Source organism: Protopterus annectens, chromosome 10.part0 (genome assembly GCF_019279795.1).
Source record: "Protopterus annectens isolate FY-2018-M chromosome 10.part0, PAN1.0, whole genome shotgun sequence".
In the NCBI taxonomy this organism is placed as follows: Eukaryota; Metazoa; Chordata; order Ceratodontiformes; family Protopteridae; genus Protopterus; species Protopterus annectens.
The window spans coordinates 786,843,816-786,868,383 of record NC_056744.1 but is presented as its reverse complement, the minus strand read 5'-3'; the positions used below and the strand labels follow the sequence as shown (position 1 = coordinate 786,868,383).

At 39.5% G+C, this 24,568-nt stretch overlaps 1 protein-coding gene across 2 annotated transcripts in view; it reads left to right on the top strand.

Annotated features, from left to right (window-relative positions):
* The window catches only part of LOC122813344 (putative ferric-chelate reductase 1), a 754,507-nt gene that overhangs the window by 546,650 nt on the left and 183,289 nt on the right, over window positions 1-24,568 (top strand). For both annotated transcript variants that reach the window (XM_044085608.1, XM_044085607.1), the window contains exon 12: window positions 20,097-20,194. In XM_044085608.1, the coding sequence (XP_043941543.1) occupies window positions 20,097-20,194 (98 nt within the window). The remainder of the gene's footprint in view (window positions 1-20,096; window positions 20,195-24,568) is intronic.

Here is a 24,568-nt window from a genome sequence, read left to right as displayed (position 1 = left end):
CAGGAGTATTCTCCTTATTCTGATTCTGATGTGGATGATTCTACTCCTTCTGCTTCTCCTCCAGAGGATTTTTCATTTTCAGAGACCTTGCATTCCATGAGGGAGCATTTTAAGTGGGAAGGTCAGGACTTCTCTGATTCCAGGAAAAGGCTTAGGGAATTTTTGCTTTTGCCCCAGCATAGGCCTTTAGCTATACCACCTGTTCTGGATGTTGTGGAAGATGTGTTTGCAGAGGCTTCACTTAATCCTGATTCTTTGCCTCCTGCTCCTGTTAAACCGGACAGGTATTACAGGGTCCCTGAGGCTCATAAATTTCTTTATAAGAGTCCTAGGGCGGACCCAGAAACAGTTAGTCAGGGACCTAAGGGGGTTAAGGCCTCTGTGGTTAAAAATCCGGTCCCTCCAGATAAAGAGGCCAGAGCTTTGGATAGATGGGGAAAGAAAATTTATACTTCTTCCACCTTAGCTATGAGGGCTTTGAATTGCCAGTTTCACATGTTAAAATATCAAAATTATCTTCTTGCTCAATTGAAGTCTAAGGTAGATGCTCTGGCGGAAGGCATTGAGTGTAAAGAATTACAAGATTTGGTGCATGTCTCTGAACAGGTGGGCAAGCATTCTTTACAATGTGGTTTTGATGCTGTACAGGCCTCGTCTAGGGTGGCTGCCACTGGGTCAGTGCTTCGCAGGCACGCCTGGCTGAGGGATCAGAATTTATCTGAACATGTTAAAGCAAGGATTTTGGATGCACCTTTACAGTCTGATGTGTTGTTTGGTACACCTGTGGAGTCAGTCTTGAAGAAAATGGAAGATAAGGCTAAGTCTATGCAGACTGTTAAAGATTTTTTGCAAGTTCAGCCTCCGAAATTTAGTAGGAATTGGCCTGCTAAGGGGTGGACGTACCCTTCTTATGATCAGTCTAGGGGTAGATCTAGGCGTGGTAGAGGCAGAGCTCAGAGCTCCTTCAGGCCTAGAACAGGAGTTCACCTGCACAATCTTGGGGAGGGCAGGGGCCAGTCCTTTCGTAAACAGGCCCAATGACCTACCTTTTCAGCTGCCAGATCCTTCTTGCCTGGCAGCACCTTTGGGAGGAAGGTTGGCACTCTTCAAGGAAAATTGGAGTCTGGTTACCCAAGACAGATGGGTATTGGATATCATACACCAAGGTTACAGGTTTTATTTCCATACCTTGCCTCCTTTCAAAGGCATGCCGGACGTTCCTCCTCAGCAAAGACTAGAGGCTCACAAACAAATTTCTCTGTTGCTTCAAATAGGAGCCATACAACGGTCCCTCTACCAGAAGTGGGCCTAGGATTTTATTCTCGCCTGTTCCTAGTACCAAAGAAGGGGAACACGTGGAGACCAATTTTAGATTTATCTATCCTCAACACTTATCTGGACATTCCCAAGTTCAAAATGTTGACTCTACAACAGCTTTTACCTCTACTGGGCAAAGATCACTGGATGGTGACTCTGGATCTCAAGGAAGCTTACCTTCATGTTCCTATCAGGCAATGTTGCAGGAAGTATCTGCGTTTCGAGCTGGGACTTCTCATTATCAATTCTCTGCATTGCCCTTTGGCTTATCTACTGCCCAGAGTGTTCACGAAAGTTCTGGCTCCAGTGATAGCTTTCTTCAGGCTAAGAGGTATACAGATCTATCCTTATTTGGACGATTGCCTGATTCTGGCCAAAGAAAGGGACGAACTTCTTCATCATTTACAGTATGTGATAGCAGTGCTAAGATGCCTGGGGTATTCTGTGAACGAAATAAAGTCCAGTCTAGTACCCTCTCAGGACATGTGCTTTCTGGGTGTGAGACTGAATACAGCATCCCAGATGGCCTTTTTGACCCCAGACAAACAAAAGAATCTTTCTCTGTACTTCCGTCAATTGTCTCATCAGTCCAGGCTGACTGCAAGGACAGTCCTTCAAGCCTTAGGGTTCATGGCATCTTGTATTCTGGTGCTTCCCAATGCCAAACTGCATATGAGGAAGCTACAATGGTATCTCAAAAATGTATGGACACAGCACTGCCAAGATATGGACACTGTCATTCAGATAATACCTTGCATTCAAAAGGAATTTTGTGGTGGGCTCAGGAATGTCACCTAAACAAGGGACTCTCTGTGACCCGGCCAGAGGCGAGTCAGATTCTAACGACAGATGCCTCGGACATAGCTTGGGAGCTCATCTACATGGAAAATGGGTACAAGACACGTGGCCTGCCAGACTTCAACATTTACATATCAACTTGAAGGAGATGTTAGCAGTCCAATTTGCATTGATAGCTTTCAAGGATTTACTTCTTCCAGGGCAGGTGTTGATTCTAACAGACAACACAACTGTCATGTGGTACATCAACAAGCAAGGGGGACACATTCTTACCCTCTATGCAGGCAAGCAATGATTTTGTGGGAGACTGCTCTCAGTTTACAGCTGAATCTTCAGGCAAGGTTTCTGCCGGGAGCACAGAACTCCTTAGCAGATGTGTTAAGCAAACGAATTATGGATCCCCACGAGTGGAAATTGGATCCTCATGTATTTCAGCAATTGACAGTGTTATGGGGAACTCCAGACATAGATCTGTTCGCTTCTCCACTGAACCACCAGCTGCCAAAGTTTTGCACAAAAAGGTTTCATCCCACAGCTTGGAAAGTGGATGCTCTTTCTTTCAATTGGAGCAAGCTTCATGTGTATGCCTTTCCACCTCTGCCTCTCCTCCCAAAGGTACTCCTAAAGGTCAGACAGGACAAGCCAAAGATGATTCTAATAGCTCCAGATTGGCCTCGACAGCACTGGTATCCATTACTGAGAAGTCTGGTACAGGAACCTCCATGGCCTTTGCCTTCGATTCCACATCTACTGTCTCAGGAGGACAGTCATTTGCTCAATGTCAAACTCCACTCTCTTCACCTAACGGCCTGGCATATTCAGTTCTAAACCCTGGAGGGTTTCAGCTTCCACAACAAGTTTTGAATGTTATTTTGGAGGCCAGAAGGCCTAGAACAAGGAAAGTGTACGCAGATAAATGGAAGAGATTTTTATTTTGGAGTGCAGCAAAGGAATTTGATGTTTCTACACCTAATGTAAGTGTGGCCCTTCAATATCTTGCTGAGTTACTGGACAAAGGTTTGTCCTTCTCTTCTATTAAGGTTCATGCTGCAGCGATTTCTGCACATTATGACTGTGACCCACCTTTGTTTTCTCATCCTTTGTTTAAGCAGTTCCTTAGAGGGGCAAAGAATTTAACACCCCCACGTAGAGCTCCTACTCCTGCTTGGGATCTCAATTTTGTGTTGGAGAAACTTACTCTACAACATTTTGAGCCTGCAGCTACTGCTGAGTTGAAGTATTTATCTTGGAAAACTGCTTTTTTGTTGGCCATTACCTCTGCGAGAAGGGTTTCTGAATTACAGGCCCTTATGGCAGTTGAGCCTTTCTTAATATTCCATAAGGATAGGGTATCTTTACGTACTAATCCTTCCTTTATGCCTAAAGTGGTTTCTAGTGTGGCTTTAAACCAAACTATTCATTTACCTACTTTTTATGCAAACCCCCAAAACAAAGGGGAAAAGATTTTGCACACTTTGGATATACACAGGCAGTTGCGTTATTATTTGAGCAGAACTAAAGGGTTCAGGCAGTCTCAGCAGTTATTTGTTTCATTTGCTTTGGGTTCTCAGGGCAAGCCTGTGTCAAAACAAACTATTTCTAAGTGGATTGGGTTTTGTATTGCTTTCTGTTATTCCCATCATGGTAAGAAGATTCCAGCTGGGATTAGGCCTCATTCCACTAGGGCTACTGCCACTTCTACAGCTTTTTTAAGGGGGGTGGCGACTAAAGATATTTTGGAGGCAGCTACTTGGAGTTCAGTGCATACCTTTTCTAAGCATTACCACCTTCCACTTTACTCTAAATCTAGGGCTGGTTTTGCCACTGCAATTTTACAGGGCATTTTGACAGCTCCTCCTGCTTTATAGCTTTGCCATCCTCCCTTCTCTCTGCTTTGGGATTCTACCCAAGTGTAAGGACTGCAGCAATGTGAGATGAAGAACATAGTACAGTTTTGTACCTACCATAAATGTAGATGTTCGAAGATCTACATTGCTGCAGTCCAATTTACCCTCCCTCCTTCCCCTCTATAGTTAGAGGCTATTGTGTGGTTTGGGTTGTGACTACTGTACATATTGTATATAGTGTACGTATGCTTAGTGCAAGGGTGGTTGGTTGTTGTTGTTGTTGTCTTGTGGTTTTGACCTTTCCTTTTAGGGTCTTCTGACATCTGGGGCAAGAAAAGACTGAGGATATGACGTCGGTCATGCGCATTTATACCCTGACGTCCTGATGTCAGTCTAATGCGCCTTGACCGACGTCAGCCTAATACTTTGATATTCGGGCCGACCGAGGACAGCGGACTACCCAAGTGTAAGGACTGCAGCAATGTAGATCTTCGAACATCTACATTTATGGTAGGTACAAAACTGTACTTTATAATCCACCAGTGTCGGTCAACGTGCACAATTTCTACAGAGATAAAAGCCATCTGAATAATTCCACATTAAATAGAATTGTAACCATTGACGAGGTTGTGCTAGCAAACAGCTTTGTATTTCAGTGCTTCATGTACAAATTCAGTGCCTCTTGCCATTGAAGAATAAATTGTTTGTTACATTAAAAAAAAAAAAATTGGTGCACTGGTGACATGCAGTAAGGAATGGCTGGCAAACTGACAACAAGTTCATAGTTACCAGCTGTCTCATCCAAAGGAAGACGCACCCAGGAATGCAGTACCTCCCCCCCCCCCCATGCTGCACTGTGTCAGCAATCAGTCTACTTTATGTAGTAAGAGAACCCACAGCCTTCTGCAACAAAAGCAAGTGTGCTATCTGTTGCACCACTGACAACTGTGGAACTACAGGACTATCACCGAAAGACTGTAATCCTCAGTGATTGTTTGCTTCACTCATTGGAATAGAAATAGAATGACTTTATTCTGTTTGCTATGCATACCTCCCTTCCAAAGATACATTTGCTTGATTGGTTGTGCTTATATCCTAAATCAAAGCTCCTGTGGTTTACTTTAGGCTGTTGTCCTAAAGCTGAGGTTTCTAGGGTTTGCTGTTCTTTGCAGAAGTCTCCTGCAAGGTCCTAAAGCCCTACTGTCTTTTTCACAGAAGTCTACTGCAAGGTCCTAAATCCCCTAATATGTTTGCAAAAGTCTTTTGTGAAGTGCTGGGGCTTTTCATTTGTGGGAAGATTTTATATTTCTATAGCAAAGCCACCTTCCCCCAAAACCAACACAAACCCCACAACCAAGATAGACCCTAGGCAGCTGTCTAGGTTGTCTATTGCTGGACCTCGCTCTGGATGCATGGCTAGGGATGAAAAGGCCCCAAATGGTCATTAGTGTAGTGCAAATCTGTGAAACTACGAACCTATGAACTGCATTAAAGAAATACTTGAATATGCATAGTGCATATTTTAGCTGTTTGACAGGATGAATCAGTTATTTTTTTTCTTTTTGTCAAAGGAAGTGTAGAGATGCTACTTCACAACACCTGTTTATGTAATTCTTTTCCCAGCTGGGTTGCATTCTGTAGAGCAGGCATGGGCAAACTACGGCCCGGGGGCCACATGTGGCCCATTAAACGTTTTGATTCGGCCCGCCACCTCCCAACCATCCCGAATTACTCGGATTTTTGGGAGTTTTGGGGTCCCAATAATGGGGGGCCACGATTCACGAGTGGCACCCCTTCATTTCCGATTTTTCGTCTTTTTTTTAGACTTTTTCATTTTTCGTGGTTTTGGAGCTGACGTCATCACGTGCGCGATGACGTCAGCTCCGTCAGCCTGTCGGAATTAAGATCAAGGGACATGCGGGAGCGCGTCTGTTTGAATAATGGAACTTCCCGCCATTTTGGATTTAAGCTCAACGGACTTTTACACCATAAAACTGCAGAGTTTTCCAGGCAGAATGGGAGTTGCTGCACAGCTTGCTTTGAAGTTTTCTTTAAGGTAACAAATGTGTGTGTGTGTGTGTGTGTATGCGAACGGAGAGAGAAAGTGAGTGAATGCAGGTTTGAAATGTGAAGAGTGTGTGTGTGTGAGCGATCGGAGAGAAAAAGTGAGTGAATGCAGATTTGAAAGGTAAAGTGTGTGTGTGTGTGTGTATGCGATCGGAGAAAGTGAGTGAATGCAGGTTTGAAAGGTGAAGTGTGTGTGTGTGTGTGTGTGTGTGTGTGTGTGTGTATGCGATCGGAGAGAGAAAGTGAGTGAATGCAGGTTTGAAAGGTGAAGAGTGTGTGGGTGAGTGATCGGAGAGAAAAAGTGAGTGAATGCAGGTTTGAAAGGTGGGTGTGTGTGTGTGTGTGTGTGTGTGTGTGTATGCGATCGGAGAGAAAGTGAGTGAATGCAGGTTTGAAGGGTGGGTGTGTGTGTGTGTGTGTGTGTGTGTGTGTGTGTATGCGATCGGAGAGAGAAAGTGAGTGAAATTAGTGAATGCAGATTTGAAAGGTGAAGAGTGTGTGTGTGTGTGTGTGTGTGTGTGTGTGTGTGTGTGTGTGTGTGTGAGCGATCTGCTTCATTATCTATTCTCTTGCCTTATCCTTCAAAAAAAAGAAATGATCTGACTGCTTAAAATAAGTAAAATGTGCATTCTCTCCACATCACTAGGCACTCCATTGAATATTTGTACTTTTAGTGTGTTCCCAACAGTTGGGTTGTCACACTGAACTGCACTATAGTTTGGTTGCTTTGCTTGCTTAATATTCATCACAGACTCAGCCTCCCATTCTTTATCAGCCCCTTCCCACAAGAAATGTCTTTCTTTCAACTTTGGACATTTCCTTCCTGCTCATGTTGGTTCTTTAAAGTATACTACTGTAGTTTTCCTTTCATTTGTACAACTGCATTGTACTCCAGTCCAGATGCAAATGTACATTAAATGCACAGACCCCAAATCTGTCCCCTGACAGCTATAGTTATACAGCATGTTTATGAAAAGTTCTCCAGGCATGTCTAGTGTAATGCAGTTCAAATAAAGTGAAATATGCTGTACATTTATGAGATTTAATTTTTTTTTTATTTATGTGGTTATGGATTACTTTTCTGTCACAGCAATGGAACAGCATATGATGAGAAATCAAGTCCTGTTTATTAAAGTGAATGTCAGGGATTTCTGTAGTGAGATTGAAAAATAGGGAGGAAGCAAATACCTTAATTTGAATTATTGCATTTTTATATAACCCATTAAACAATCAAGATCTGAAAAATTACACATTGAAATAAAGAAATTTAAGTCTTCAGTTTAAACACATTTTAATCATAACATTGAAAGATGCATTGCAATAACTCAAACTGCATGTTGAGCTAGTTATGACTCCCAAATGTAGATGTAATTGCAAGTAATGAGACCTCCTAGTGATTTAATAGCAAAACAATTTGCACAGGTATACATATGCATACTGTTCGGCTGTCAAGTCAAGAGGAGGTCACATTACTTGAAAGTACAGCTGTAGCAGATGTGTATTTTTCCCCCAATGAGGTGATGTTTTCAAAGCATGCCATCTATCTGCTCCTGTTCCGGCCCCTTTGTCAAATGTTAGAACTCAATGTGGCCCACGAATCAAAAAGTTTGCCCACCCCTGCTGTAGAGGGATTGCATGTTTCCCCTGTATCTATGAGAAGTTTGGTGTGGTTCTCTTGTTTCCTCCTACATCTCAAAGACATGCCAGTAGGTGAATTTATGATAATCTAAACTTGTCAGTGTTTGTGAGTGTTTACTTGTGTCCTGAGTTGAAATGTAATTCTATCCAAGACTGTTTGTCTGCCTAACACCTGTTGCTTTCTGGAATAGGCTGTTGTTTCCCCTTGTCATCAAAAAGGATAAAGCAACTGTCAGAAAATGAATGAACACAAACAATAATGCAAATGTCAATAGCAGTGTTCAGATAATGTCCTGAATGTAACTGTTTTTTAATCTGAATACTGAGAAGAAGTGAAGCACTGTTTATCAGTGGTTAGGATAGCAAGATACTACTGTATCATGTCGTGCATGCTATACAAATATTCCTTATTTCTCCTAGTACAGGAAGAAATATTAATGGGCATTAATGTAATGTACGCTAGATATGTAAGTCACCCTCTAATTAAGAATACCAAGACTGGGATTATGTCTGCCTGACATATTTTATCAATGTTGGAAAATCAACAAGAGTATACTGCACCATGCAACTAATTTTTTTGTATCATATATATTTTGCTGATCATAATTGTTTGCTACTCTGCTCAGTAATTACTGCCAGGTGTGTTTTATCATTCTGAATTGCTGCAATGCATCTTAGTTGTACAAAGAGAGTATATTGCACTATTGCCAAAATGTACAACAAAAATAAAGTCTTGGTTATCTTCTCTTCAATAATGTTAGTATCACTTCAGTTTTTGTAATACAAGCTTTAACGCTACCATATACATTTATTCATTGAGTATATTTATAATTGTGAAATCACATCTATCTCCCCATTAAAACTAAAACTGTTATTAGAAAACAATCAGCTGATGACACAGACAGGAGCTCACAGTTGTGCTTAAATGTCATATGGGACTTTAAGGACAATAAGGCAAAACACAGCTAGACTGATAATTATCCAAAAGGGAGTTCTGTTAAAATAAGGACATAGTCTGTGCTGTTCATACCTATGATCATAGGTTATTACTAGGCTAACAACCCCTGGAGCCCTTTTTAAAGCTAGTCTAACATTGCTTCCCAATTTTATTTGTCAGGTTGATACTCTAGGGTTGTTTTATAGGATAAATGTAGACTTTAGCATGGGTAGTCAACAATTTACAAGCTGCTTCTGTCTATTAGTGACAAAGGTGGCGGACTAGGGGTACATTTGGGTTATATAAGAACTCTGACATGGATGGGAAGCCTGTTCCAGAAAAGGGGTAGTCTCTGACAGATATACCTGTCCCTCCAGCATATCCTATATATGTTGCAGATGAGGTTTAGGTCCCTAGATTGGGTAATTGTCTTGTACTTTGTTTTTTAGATGTACAAGAAGTCCATATTGAACATTTGGAAATGGGGAGAAGACATAATGCATTTAAAATGTCTCCCATTAGAGAGGCCCAGTATTAATAATTTAGCTGGTTATGTACTTGTTTCTATCTTTCTTTCTTTCTGTCTGCCTTTCCTAAGCAGGGTATAGCCCTCAAAGACTGTTGCTCATTTTTACAAGATCTCCATGTACTGACAAGATGATATATGCCCTGTGCCAAAGTGAAACATTATGCACAGCTGATTTTGCCAGAAATTGTTTGATAAACTCCAGTTTTGTTCTGTATGAGATTAAGTACATGGGAAGGGCTGACATTCTCTCCTGATAACTAAGATTTGTGAGGCCAATGGTCTTTTTAGTTATGTTTCACTGAGGTCTGTCAAGTTCTTTGATATGTTTATACAAACAAATGTCAAAAGGTTCATTATATTCAATAATGTCTGTGATAAGATATGAGTAAAGGGGAATTAAGACTTCCTTAGATCTAGTGGAAATGCCTTTGGAAATTAGATGAGCCAGGCTTTCTGAACTACTATGAAGACATGCTTGTCAAATGATAAGGAATTACCAATGAGTGGCTTAATAGGTTCATAGATGTATACTAGGATAACGACCACAAAGGCCTTTTTAAGCCTAGCCATGCATCCCGAATCTCTGACAAGTTTTGATACCCCTAATAAGTGTACACATGGGCCTGGGAGATGAGCCATTTACAGGTTACCTGTGTCCATTAGAAACATAGGTGCCAGACCAGGGATGCATTTCTGGTCTCCCATCCAATTGTCCAAGCTTCACTTGAACTGGGTTAGGGAGGAACTCTGCTTCACATGAATGGGGAGCCCGTTCCATAGATGGGGTAGGCTCTGGGATACATACCTATCTCTCCAGCAGGTCCTATTTATATCACAGACAAGAAATAAGTCTTTAGAATGGGTAATTCTTGTGCTGTTTGTTTTGTGGATATGCAGGAGGTCCATCAGAGTGGTGTCTGACAATGCCCTGTATGCCAGGCATAGATCTCCTCTCAAAAGCCTGTAGGAGACAGAATACAGGGATAGGGCCTTGAGACAGTCTGCATAGAACATATTACTTATGCCCTGTATTCTTTTAGTGAGGAACCTGTGTGGACATTCCAATTGTTGGATATCCCTGGTTAGGTACATACCAAAGGGGGCATTGCACTCGATAGGTCTGATGATTGCCAAATACAGTGGAACAATGACTTCCTTGTACTTAGATACCATACCTTTGTTTATAAGTTGCGCAACATAGAATGATTTCCTCACTACTGTAGACACATGATGATCAAAGGGTAGATTACTATCTATATGTGTCCCTAAGTCCCTGACTACTGGGTCAACTCTAAGGGGTGTGTTAACAATATGATAGTTACCAGGGATGGATGACTTCCCAAAGGATACTATTATGCATTTCTTGGCATTTAGTTTTAGTCCATGGCTCTGACACCAGTTGTTTGTGTCAGCCCCTCCTGGAGAACATTTATGTCAGTGTGAGATTCAATGACAGCTCCTAATTTGCAATCATCTGCAAATTTAGTCAGCCAGAGACCACTGACATTGCTCTTGACCTTTGAGAAGTAAATGCCAAAAAGGAGCAGTCCAAGGACTGATTCCTGAGGGACTCCACTTGTGACTGGCCTCTTTGTAGAGGTAGACTCCCTAATTCTAATTTCCTGGGTCCTGTCTGTCAGCCAGTTGGCTATCCACCTGGTGACATATGGGTTTGAACCTAACGTCTTGAGTTTGTCAACAATGCCTAAGTGGGGTATTTTGGCAAATGCCTTTGCCAGGTCAAGGTAGGTAGTGTGAATGATTTTTCCCTCATCCATTGCTTTGTTGAACTTCTCAAAGAAGTCCACCAGGTTGAGTAGACACGATCTGCCCTTGACGAAACCAAACTGGGTTGGGTCTGGTGTCTGGAGGTTTACTATATCACAGTTGATCATCTCCATGATAATTCTTTCCATGGCTTTACCTATAAGACTAATGAGACTTATGGGTCTGTAGTTTCCGGGTCTATATTATAACATCAAATTTTATAAAGTTCAAATGTTATAATAGCGAACCAGTTTTGTCGAACGCTGAAAACAGCGAAGGTGCAGGACACCAAATTATTTCCCAGGGAAAGAATTCGGTGGGCCGTTGCTGTGGCTTCGCTGTTTTCAGCGTTCAGTATGTTGGAACGTTACAGGTCGGCTTCAGGTAAGTGTGCGATTGTGTGTAGGTTAGAGTTAGGGGGTGGGTTAGGTGAGTTAGGGTTAGGGAGCGGGTCAAGTAAGTGTGCGGTTGTGTGTAGGTTGGGGTTAGGAGGCGGGTTAGGTGAGTTAGGGTTAGGGCGTGGGTGAGGTGAGTGTGCAATAGTGACGGAACTTAGAGTTAGGGTTGGGTTAAGGTAAGTGGATAGCTAGTAGCGTATGTAAAGTTTAGTTTAGGTTTAGGTGTAGAATTTTAAGTGTATGTGTGTGGATTGCTGTTTTCTTGTGTGTGTTTGTGTTGTGTGTATGTTTCTCGGAATAGCGATTTTTTTTTTTTTCCGTGGATAAAAAATCGCTATTCTGACTGTTCGAGGTTTGCGGATTTCGGTGTTTAGGGTTCGATATTATAACATTCAATGTTTACGAACTTCGATGTTATAATATAGACCCATAGTTTCCAGGGTCTGTAGATGGCCCATCTTTGTGCAGCGGGATGACTGTTGCCTTTTTCCATTCATGAGGCAGGAAACCTGATTGGAGGCTACAGTTAAATAGTAATTCCAGAGGCCCTGATAGGTCATGTTTCATGCTATTTAGAAGGCATGCTGGGCTATTGTCTGGGCCCAATGCTGCAGTGTTCTTGGTCTTAGAGAGAGCACTAAGAACCTGTTCTGTAGTGATAGTAGGGGGAGTTATATTTGGTGATATTTCCTGAGGAAAGGTTGAGGGGGAGAGAGGAGTAAAGTTGGAGCTTAATTTATCAGCCATGAGGTTTGCTATATCTTCTGGCTCAGTATAGGTGGCTCCACTTACAATGAGCTCCGCACCCAATGGTGTAATGCCTTTGAAGTTGCGGACATAGCTAAAGAGTGCTTTTGTGGTTGTCCTTGGCCTGTGAGGCCAAACTTACCTTACATTTGGCTTTGGTGACTTTATTTGTCTTCTGAGTTTGTTTAGTTTGATGAGAGTGTTTTTATCCTTCTGGGTGCTGCACCTCCTAATTTTTGCCATGATTTTCTTCCTCCTCTTATACAGCCAATTGATTTTGTGATTCCACCCGGGTGGCATGTTTTTTTAGTTAGTTCTGTACTATTTCCTGGTGGGTACAGCTGCCTCTATGCAGCAATTAACATGCTTATACAGGGTTTCTGTGAACAGTTCTGCATAGGCAGAAGTGTTCTCGAGGTTTATGGGGGCTTGAAATTTTGCCAGGTTCTCACTTAATAGCAGGAGGTTAGCCTTAGAATTGTTTCTGAATATTCCAGGTTTAGCTGGGGGTCCAGGTTTTATTTTTATTTCAAAAGAAACCATTTTGTGGTCTGACTTTACCAGGGAATACATTACAGTAGGGGGTATGCAGCAGTCTCCCATATTAGTGAGGACCAGATCCATTGTGGTTGGTGTATTGACTGTCTGGTCCAGGGAGTTTGTGTTTACAAAATCCAGGATTCTCTGTGCATGTACGTTTGGTGTCGTATAGGATTCCCAGTTAATAGTGGAGTAGTTAAAGTCACCCATGAATATGGTATTGGGTTGGATGGTTAGTGTTTCTAATAAGTTTAAATACATGGTATGTGTTTCCTGGGTCATAGAGGGGGACCTATAGCTTGCAAGGAAGTGGTATTGGATTTTACCTATGGTGATTTGAACATGGAGCAGTTCAAGTGCATTGTCCTGTTTGACCAGCCTTGAAGTATATTTATTTTTGATGTAAATAGCAACACCTCCACCTTTAGTCCCTGCCTGTGAAGTAGTTGGCCTAAATGTGTGGAAGGCATTATAACCTTGCACTGATGGTGTGCTCTCCATGGCTTTAAACTATGTCTCAGTGGCCGCACAGACATTAGCATTCTCTAGGGTAAAGAGAGCTTCTAGGCAGTGGAGTTTTTTTGTTTAGACTCCTAGCATTGAGCAGTAGATTTTGTTGGTTTTGATTTGCTATGTCAGAAGTACTTCAGTTTGGAATTGCATAAAATATGCACTATGGGGGAAGACAATGTTTTAGCTAATATTCGAAAGCCTAGAGGGGGGAGGTGCAGCCCATCCCTGGCAAAGCAGTGTGATCTGTTTACCATCTCCTTCCATGCTGACAAATATTGCACTCCCTTGGAATGACACCAGACACTAAGCCAATTATTAAACTCAATCATCTTTTGTTCATATTGTGGCATCATCCTTGGAGAAGGTAAAATGCTGCTCAGTGCTAGCCTCATACCAGCCTGAGACACATAATCCAGGGAGCTCAATGATATCTCTCTTCATATAGTCTGGGGAGGTAAGTCTCGGATCATTTACTCCCACATGGACTATGACTAAGTCATATTGGTAATTGTGGTCCAGTGACCTGAGTGCATGTGTAATGTGGTGGATCCTAGACCCTCAGAAGCAACTGACCATAACTTTCTCCTTACTCAGCCTGGTGAGAAGAACATCAAAGGACATCAGTGTGTCTCATGATGGAGTCTCCAATGACTAGATTGTTGAATTGTGTGGTGACTTGCCGTATGGGCTTAGAAGTAGAGGCTCCATGAGATGTAGCTCTATGTGTTGATGTGGGTGTTGTTTTGGAAGAACCCATTTGGGGCTCCTGAGGGTATTTGTTATGTGTACTTCATCTAGGAGGTCTTTGTGGCTTAGGAACATTACATGTAAGTACCTCAGCAAATGTGAGTCTATATGTCTGCTTTAAATTGTGCATGATGGGTGCAGCGTGTGTGCTACTGACAACCCTATTGACATTAGTTGTACTTTTATTGTGAGAGCTTTGCCTCCAGTGACATTGTGTAAATACGTCTCTCACATACCATATCAGTTTGTTTGAGAATTAACTGGTTGTCAGTAAACATGTGGCAATTTCTAGATTACCTCAGGATGCCCATATCCACCAAGCCGGTAACGGAGACAGTAGGAAATTTGTATCCATGGCAACAGACCTTTTTTTATTGATTAGACAGAGTGAGAATATCAGTCAGGAGTATCTGGTTTGCAACTATGTGGACAGTGCTTGTCGCTGCAAATTAGTTGTCCTGTCCTCCATTGTGGGCATTATAGGGGAAATAACAGACCTTCCAGGGTGGCGAGGCATCAGAGGTCCAGCAGCAACTGTGACAAAATAATTTAAGGGGATTTAGCTGAACGTGTGTAATTCATTAACCTAGCATAAAATATGCTTGCTCAAATAATTTAGAAAATGTATTGCCCAATATATTACACCATTGCTTATTAACAACACAAATGTATTATTGCAAAGTTGGAACTAAACAAGTTACATTTGTTTTTAGTTCCAACTGCAGGAAGAATGGCATGTTCGACTTAAAATATGTGGTCATACAAGAAAAAATGTACAGGTTTATCTCACAAACCTTGGGACAAATGTGCTGATTCAAATATTCTGAAATTAAATACTGAATGTTTGTAGATTGCTATAACGTAAACTGTTTATTTCTGATCAGAATACCAGCTTATACAATTTGAATATTAAAATGAGTGAATTGCCATTTGTCGTTACATTTCTATCAGTATCTTCTAACATTGACGTAGGTTGCTTAAGAAACACCTCAACTTCATGAAATCCAATTCATTCTCATATAACTACTGACCCCCAGCCCTGAGAGCATTGCAGTATGAAAAAAAGAATGCCCCTAGTAGTAACCCATCTAGGGAAACTGGCATTTTTGGCAAACTGGCCTAACCAAATAAAAAAATAAAGTAATTTGGTCAGACAAATAAAAAAATAAAAGCCAAATCCACATGTTGGCTATTGAAAAACTAAACAGTTACCATGCGCTTGTGATATGATTGTAAATCCCCAAAAGCAAAAAATTGGTATAACTAAGGAAATAATTTTTGAGCTGTGTTAGAGTCGGAATTGCCTAGACATAGTAAAGCTTTGCTGAGTTCAGTTCTCATGGCTGCCAAAAAAGCAATTACTAGAAAATAGAAATCAAGGTCTAAACCAACCATACTAGGAAGAAATGAATATAGTAACAGAGATAAAAGAACTAAAAGTGGGATCTCTGGAAAAGGATAGCAGCAAAGTACATAGAAAATTTAGCAGCAATGCACATAGAATAATATTTTGGAGGAGGAATGAAGTTCAAGGGAAGACAGGAACTGAATGACCTATGTAATGTGACTGTATAGAAGATTATAGGTGATGTATAATGTTTGTAACTGAAAATATGTCAATATGTTTTTTTCATTTATATAAATGTATGATTGCCTATGTCATGAGTGATAGTTCAGCAGACATGTTTCTTGCTTAAAAAAAAGAAAATTCCAAAAGGCAACAAATAGAGCAATGCTTTCCTAGCAGTTGACAGTAGTACTTGGTAAATAATCTTCCAGTATGAGTGGACAGTTTGCTACATCAAGGATTGGAATTCCTGAACCACGTTCCCTGAAAAAAAGCAGAAGAGAAAAAAAAATTCTTAAGTATTTTTTGCACTGAAGCAAGCATCCCCCCCCCCCCCATATGGAGGGAGGTGTAGTGTAGTTTGCTTTTATATTTATGAATCTCATTTCACTGAACCCTAACAATAAACTAGGTGGGGTCTTCACTCCCCCACACGACCCCAGTGTGGGGGGCTGTGCCCCCACCCCCTAATTATATATACTAACCCCAGGATCGCACTACAGTTTCGAAAAGAGCATATACGTTTTACTTGCCTTACAGTACTCTGCATTCAGTGAAATGTGATTCAGTGAAATGAGTTTTCAATGATTTGTGCTTTCAGCAATTTGGTGTTTGTAAATTGCAATTCAGTGAAATGTGTTTTCAGTCAATGAAAGTAAACTCATATGTAAAAAAAAAAAATATATATATATATATATATATATATATATATATATATATGTATGTATATATATATATATACCTTGACAAGTGGATGGGTAACAGAAAATACACCCCTGGGATCACTTCATTGGCAAAGTTTTACAGAGGATGAGTTAATTAATCAATGGGACAGCGAAAGCCGACATACTCTGGCTAGGCTTATGAATGCCCTTGGGCAGATAGCCTAGTATGAACCTATGTATTTTATGTGTGTGTATATGTATATATATATATATATATATATATATATATATATATATATATATATATATAGATAGATAGAGATATATATATATATATAGATAGATAGAGATATATATATATATATATAGATATAGATATATATATATATATATAGATATATATATGGATCTACTTCAGTATTTCAAACTTTTACTAGTTCGAACCACATATGGCCAAGACCATATGTTCGAACTCATAAAAGTTCGAACACTGATGTAAAACCACATAAAACCAAAAAACACAAAACTAAACGTCTATAGCAGGGGGCTACGCCCCCTGCACCCCCCACACCTCCCTTACTTAAATATACCAACTCCGAGATCTCACTACATTGTGGAAATGGGAAATCTTCCCTTTCTGCTCTGTACGGAGATCTCCATTCAGTCAGATCAGACTTTTACAAGTTCGAACATATGATCTCGGCCATATGTGGTTTGAACTTATAAACGTTCGATCTGCTGAAGGTATCCCATATATATATATATATATATATATATATATATATATATATATATATATATATAGATAGATATAGGTATACACACACACATACCCATACACATATATATATATATGCATTTTGAACATCTTTTTTATAAATCTTTATATCATCTCATCATCTCATTTTTTTCATAAGGCAGACAACAAATGAAAATGTACTTGGAATGACCAAATATCTGGTAGTCAGATATTTATCTTTATTTTTTACTCATTTACATTTAGCTGTTTTATCTTTCATGCTGTTTCACTTTTCAGGCTGCTGCTGCTGAAATGAAAGTTTGAACTTGCATAGGTGGCTGTTTGCAGCATTCCACAGAAATGCACATCTGTCAAGAAAATGTGTTTGTTGATCTTAGTATAGCAGTGCAAAGAAAGGGCCAGAAACTGCTGCAGATTGTTGTAGTATAGTTTTAGTTTCCACTGTGCCACATCGAAAGACAAATGCTAAAAACTAATGCTGAAGACACAGAAAAGTGAAAAGGTTGAGTGTAAGTGTGTGTTACACTTTCTGAAGCATTTCTCCCCGGCCCTCTGCTGAAAACAGGATCTGTGAAACCTAGTCGACTTTCAGGTCAACAAATGTTAAATAAATAAATAAATAAAATAAGTGTTGATGTGAGAAAAAGCCCCACACACCGCCACTAAATTTATATATACCAATTCTACAGTCACACCAACTTAAAGAAGAGGGAAACCTCCCAAAATAGCATCATGTGCTTCAGACAGTTACTGTTCAAGCAATTTCAATTCAGCCACCAGTAGACGTACTGTGATTTTGATTCCACATTATCTGACTGCCTTTTACAGAAACTCATACTCTGTTCTATAACTATGTAGTCTATTCACACTATATATTTTTATAAATAAGATAATTCTATGTGTTTGGATATTTACAGGACTATTAAAATTACTTTCTACAATCACAGCCACAGAGTGAGATGCATAATCCCCTGCTTTGTATTGTATTCACTTTTGACTTGTTAACTTCAGCATGTTTTCCCCAGTTTCCATTTTTCCTCCCTTCCACTGTGGAATTATATCAGCAAATTTAGTTCCATATAATTAGAAAATACATTTCAGCTCATGTCTATATTCCAAAAATGTGTTGTGACATTTATTCCTAAGCCTCCCAGATTATAAAAGATTTCATATATTAGAAAGAAATCTGAAGTCAATACTCGCTACAGTAGTATATTTCTGTTTGAAAAGTGATCCAGCTGGGTATCTTAATTCCATTCCTTGGTGTGATACCACACTGTATTAACTCAAAAGTTTACTTTCTTTATAGGTTTTCTGTGGTCCTCCTCACTCATTCTTCAAAACCTCAAAAGTGTGTTGTTAAGCACTAAGACTTGTAGACCCCATTTTCCACCATTCTGATGGTCAGTAATATAAAGTTATGTATGTGAAAGGACATTTCTGTAGTAAAGAAGTGATAGTTAATGCTACTCTGTACTCCTTAGTGCAGACTGTGATGCCCCACCACTGAACCAGTAATCAAGGAGCCTCAGTCCTCACCCCACTGGCACCAGTGGGGGACGCACACTGGGAGGATGACAGTTACACACACAGTATTTCAAATGTATCTGTTTGCATAAAATTAAATTTCCTTTAAGAGCACACAGAGTCCACAGTCACTCCGGGGCTGGTTTCTCCCTGTTTCTCCAGATCCCCAGTAAGACTCCCCAATGGCATAGCTATAGAGTTGAGGTCCCAGATGAGTGACTAAGCCAAGACCTCCAGCACCTTCTCTGTCCAGCCAGTGCTTCGTATCCCTGCCCAAGTTGCTGACACACACACACACACACTTTGAGGTTTGGTTTACACACACACACACACACACACACACACACACACACACACACACCTTGGAAAGGCAGGTACAGGTTTACTAGCTATGTCCCCTTTTGCCCAGACTATAAGGTAGTTATCACTGCCATCAGCCACTCCTTATCGGCTACTTTAAGGCCCTTAACAAAGGATGTCCAGTCTTACCGTGTACTGTTACTAACCAATACAACTGGTAGTTTGACCAAGAGTAAGGCTATTAGGATTGGCCCACAGTGTCACCAAATAAATATGCAAGTACTCTCAGAACTTAAACATCTCTACAAAGATCAGCCACAATGAAATCTTTAAATATATTTAATAAATAATAAAAGAACAAATACTAAATATGTAGTTACAGTGACATCAGAGTTCAAAATCACAGGAAATGTTTAAAGCAACATTGCAGGACAGTCTCAAATAAATAAAGAAAAAATATCTAAGCTAAGCTTTGCTATATTCCTGACTATATCCAAGAGAATTATACTGTTCCCTATACTGACTTACTCAGAGCAAGGCAAACGTGTGGTGATGGGTCTTCTGGTCAGGTCCAAGACAGACTACATAATGCTTTCTCTCACTCAGAGACCTCTCAAATTAATATATCAAATATTACTGCTGGGATAGCTTGCAGAATGTCATCTTTTCTTGTCATCTGACTCTATCCCAGGTGAAATCCCCACTGCTGGAATCTGTCAATATTTAGCATCTACCTGTGAAAATACATAGACAAGAGCTTTTCCTCAGATCTTTGGCAAGTGGCGGAAGTCATAAAACAATAAAACACTTCAAAGAAAATACAGAAAGTTCCTTAGTTTTAGACATTTTTGTGTCTCCTCGCTGCACTGAAACTTTTTATGGCCTAGCCATAAAATAATTTATTTCAGCTGTTTTTCTGAAGTTTTGCAAGTTAACCTCCTGTATTCCAGTTTCCCCTGTTAAAATATGTACCGTTACAATAGTGTATGTACATTTCTGTTGTATTCCAGTAGGGTACACTGCGGATACATTTCAAACAGCACTTTGTAAAATACCTCTTCAGCACACTTCTGTACAAACCATCTTATATGACATACAGCTCTAATACATTTGTAACACAAACATCTTATATGAATCATGTTGATATTCACAAATGACATATAATTATTCACAAAATTCCAGATATCTGGGCTGGCAAGACCATTTAACATATAAGTATATAAACAGAGGAACTATTTATATAAGCAATCTTGATAATGGGCCTACTACAAAAATGATCTAGAATTAGAAAATACAGCAGATGTGACAGTAACTAGAAGTTTTAGATAATGCTATTCAATGTTTGGTGTTATATTGAAAGTATGTTGAAGAAATGCAATTCTTTAATCCATCTTGATGGAATACTAACAGTTTCCACATATCTTTACTGCAGAACAGAGGAGCACATCCTGTTCTTGGTTGCATTGTCATGGCTCTTGCTGTAATTCAACCATTTGTAGCTATCTTTCGACCTGCACCGCAAAGCAAAAGGTTAGTGAATGTGATTTGCTTGCTTCAAAATGTCTTCTTGCAATAAAAGGAAGAGTGCATATAAGTGATGATAAACTCCAAGAATTATATATAATTTGCTCTGTGTACCTTTTCACATTTGCATTTGTGTGTATTACTTGCTTTTTTGTCTTTATTAGGCTAGACACATACCGTCTTTAAATTGTATGCAGTTATTTCATATTCATTAATATCAAAGAGATAATGTTCAGTGTCCTTAATGGTGAAGTAAAGTGTTTTTATTTTTATTTATTTTATATTTGTTAACCGGGGGTGTCTGACTGAGCTGAAAAGGCCCTTTTTCAGCAGAGGCCCGGAGAGAAAAGCTGCACATAAAATAATTGCAGATACATTTAGATATTTAGACATTATCAGTATACACACAAATTACAATAGACATGTTTTTACAGTGGTATGCAGCACATCAACAATTACAGTGGAGAGAACAAACAAGAAAATATTAATTTAAAAATAAAGGTAATTAATCGATTTGTTGTGTACAGCTGAAATTTGAAACATGGGGTAGAATACATACATAGTACACAGGTACACTACATACATTGTACATTAGCCAGTGTTTGTGAGTAAGAGTGAAAACTATTATCAAGTACTCTAGGTTTAGTATGTGTACCTTATCTGCTTTCACTAGCCTGGGGAGCAGTCATGGCAGTGCCAACTTTGTTTGAGATATTGCCTAATGAGGTTTTTAAAGGAGGCTTTAGATGATGTATTTTGTATGCTAGTAGGGAGAGAGTTCCATTTTTCAGCCATGGAGCTACTATATAGTGGTCTCCAAAGCTATTGTAGCTGTTGGTGACTTCTAGTAGTAGTTTGCTTGATGATCTAAGAGGCTTTTTGGCTGAGTGATGTTGTACTAGGTTTTTGAGGGTAGGACACTTATTGGGAAGGTAATATATAAAATGACAGAGGCAGAGCTGATTGTAGGTTAGGAGGTTGGGCAGTTCAAGCCAGTGGAGCTGTCTCAAAACAGTACAGTGATGAGTTCTATATGTGCAATTTGCAGCAAAGCGGGCAATTCTGTTATAGCAGGCTTCCATTTTGCTAAGCTCAGTTTTGTTGAGATTAGTCAGAATGGGAGATGCATAGAGTTGGGTGGTTAGAAGTTGGGAGCGAGCAATGGCTGATCTTGTGTTGTTGGTAAGAAATGGTTTGATACGGTAAAGTGATCCCAGTTTGGCATGTACTTTTTAATAGTTAAGTTGAGATGACTATGAAATTTTAGGTGGGAGTCTATGGTTATTCCCAATAGCTTAGCCTGTGCCACTGGAGCGATTGGAGTAGCATTTGTGGAGTAGATAGTGAATTGACTGTTATCAGTGTTTTTGTTACAACTGGTTATAATCATAAGCTGAGTTTTCTTTGGATTGAGGATAAGTTGGGCTTTGGTGTGATAGTAATAGTGAGTGTGTTACTTTGTTTGCCAACAGTTTGAGGATAACTTTGAGTTCTAGGCAGTGTGAAGTAAAAAAAAGTAGTAAAGATAGTCTTTCACTTTGTTATAGAGATATCATTTTGTCCAAATGATGTAAATCCTAATGGCCTGGAGGGAATTTTGTTAACTGATAACATGAATTTGGTCCCTGTCGGCAGTTTTAGTAATAATGAAAAAAGTACCAATGTGGAGTATAACAATCCTTTCATCATCACATTTTGTGTTAATAGTCAAATAACTAACATCCTGATAAAAAACTGGCAAATCTTATAATGTGATAAAGATTTAAGGGATTTTATTACTGAAAAACCTATTATTGTTTACAGGAAAGGGATGGATCTGAAAAATGTTTGAGAAACAAGTGGTTTCGTAGACCAGTGGTTCTATGAAAATGTGTGTTTTTTTGTTCATATTGTTCATCAGTAGTAGAGGCTTCAGAGATAACCGTTAATGGGTATAAGGTACTGCAAGTGAAATATTCTTGTTTGTCAGAGAGGGTGCCATATTCTGCCTTATGCTATTGGTGTGCATGTTTTTATACAGGTAAAACTGACAGGAAGCTTAAGTCAGGTATATATAAACATTTCAGAGATGTTAAATTTTAAAAAAACAGACAAATGTTATGTCAAAATATTGTGCAGAAAACAAAGGACATTGTTTTAAATTTATAGTATTGGAAACTTTACAGCTACATGAAAGGGGGGAGCATGGTCTTTATTATTAGAAAGACGTGACTTGATCTGGCAGCTACACTTGAATGTTACATGCTGGCCAGGTTTGAATTGACAGGTTTCAATTCATAGTATTTTAAAACTTAAAGCATTGGAGCGATGACTTACTTGACTATTTGAATATATATGGAACTTTTTAAAGATAAACATGTGCATATATGTGTATGTATATATTTTATTTTATGTAGAGTTGCTGTAAAGAAAATGATCTTTTATGGCATTTTTAATCATGAATGGAATGAGGTGTGTATCTTAGTATGCTTTTGTAATGATTGACAGTTTAAGGGGAAGTATATAAAGCTGGTGTTTTGGTGCTGATACCTTTATCTGATGAAGCTTCTTTTTGTATGAAACAAAAGTGCTTATAATTTTTTATGAATAAATGGTGATTTGTACTTGCCAAGGTCGCTGTGGACTTGTTCAGATTTAACCAATGTAACATCTGTGTGGAAATACTAAGTTCTGTTTTTGCAGTCCATTTCTAACAGGGGTGACTGAATCAAACTTCCTTCTTTTCCTGCAAGCAGCTGGATTCTTCCATTTTGTGAACGGGTGTTCTTGGTTTTTGTATTTTGTTTTTTCTACTTTTTTCATTATGTTATGTATCCTGGCTCAGTGCTGATAAATGGTTGATAAACTGACAGTTGCTGGCTATGCCTCTGTCATGCTGGAAGAAGGCCTACAGTAAATATGCATCATTGTACATAGCACAGTCCTGCAAGATGTAAGATGTGGTCATTAGGGAACATGCAACACAAGTGGCCATTCGCTTTGCCTTGCAAATACATATGTAGCAGCCCCTTACTTTGACTAATGCTCCTTCTCAATAGGGTTTTGGATATGCCATATGGTTTACAAGCCATGTTGGCGTAGCATCATGATTTCTGTTCAGTAACACAACTGCCTTGGACTGCTATATGATTATTTTCCTGATGTTTTACCATGTTTGTCATGCGATTACTTAGTACTGCACAACTTCATAGTGTGCTGCTGCCATGCAGTTGTGCCACACACACTTCACCTCATCCATTTACTGCAAATATCCCAATAGAGCACATTGAGCTAATGAACATAGCTCAAGACACATCTATCTGTGAACTGCTGGAGAGGGACCATTAGTAATTGAGTTCTATTTCTGAATCATACTTCCTGTGATATACATTCCAGAAACCCTCTGTACTGTTCCTGGTGAGCATCAAGGAGGGCATCTGTTGATCTGCCTGCTGTGCAAAATCATTTCTTCTTCAGCAGTTTATAAACAGTTTGTTTACAATCTGTAACTTATAAAATCATAGGCTACACCCTACTACATCTTCAGTTTGTGAGTATTGCTGCCCTTGGTATAAAAACCTCTAAACATTATTCTTGTGCTCTTCATTATTAATCGCCTAAGTGCAAATATTTTTATTTACTTATTTATTTGTTTATTTTTTTCGTTTTATTTATTTTGTTAACCTGGTACGTCAGCTGGTCCAGGGATCTTTGGCAGCCATGATTAGTGCCTTAAGGCAAAGACATAATACATATATTGCATGTAATATAGAATAATTGACATTTAAACAGGAATAGGCATAGTCACAGATAAGAATTTACATTAGATGGGACACACTGATGCACACACAGATAAGGGAGTTATTCAGAACAATTAGTTGTTAGCGGTACAAAGCTAACTAGCAATTCAGAAATAGAGAGTTGCATGGAACAAAAACTCATTAGTAACCCATTTGTATGTCTCTGAATTGAATACCTACAGCAGTTCAATCAGGTTTATGTTCATCCTAGTAGCTCATGCAAAGCTGATGCACAGACACCTACAGACACATGCAAGTGAATAAACATACATTCCAACACATATACAATCACATACAGTCAGACAGTCTTGTCCTTAAATGTACAGAAATGCACACGCACATGCACACATACCAGTACAGCCACATTCATACCCTTTCACCTGCACAGCCTTGCAGTACTTACCTGCTGTAGTATTAACCACCCCATTGCTGCCACAGACAGCAATAGATATACACTATAAGATGGCACATTCAGTCCAACTGCTCTGCTCCAAAATTAACATTGTAGAGATTGGTCTTGAATCACTGTTTCAATCCCAGTATAAGGCTCCAGGGGGAGAGTACATGACTAATTTGCATTATCCCCGCCCTCACTCCCACA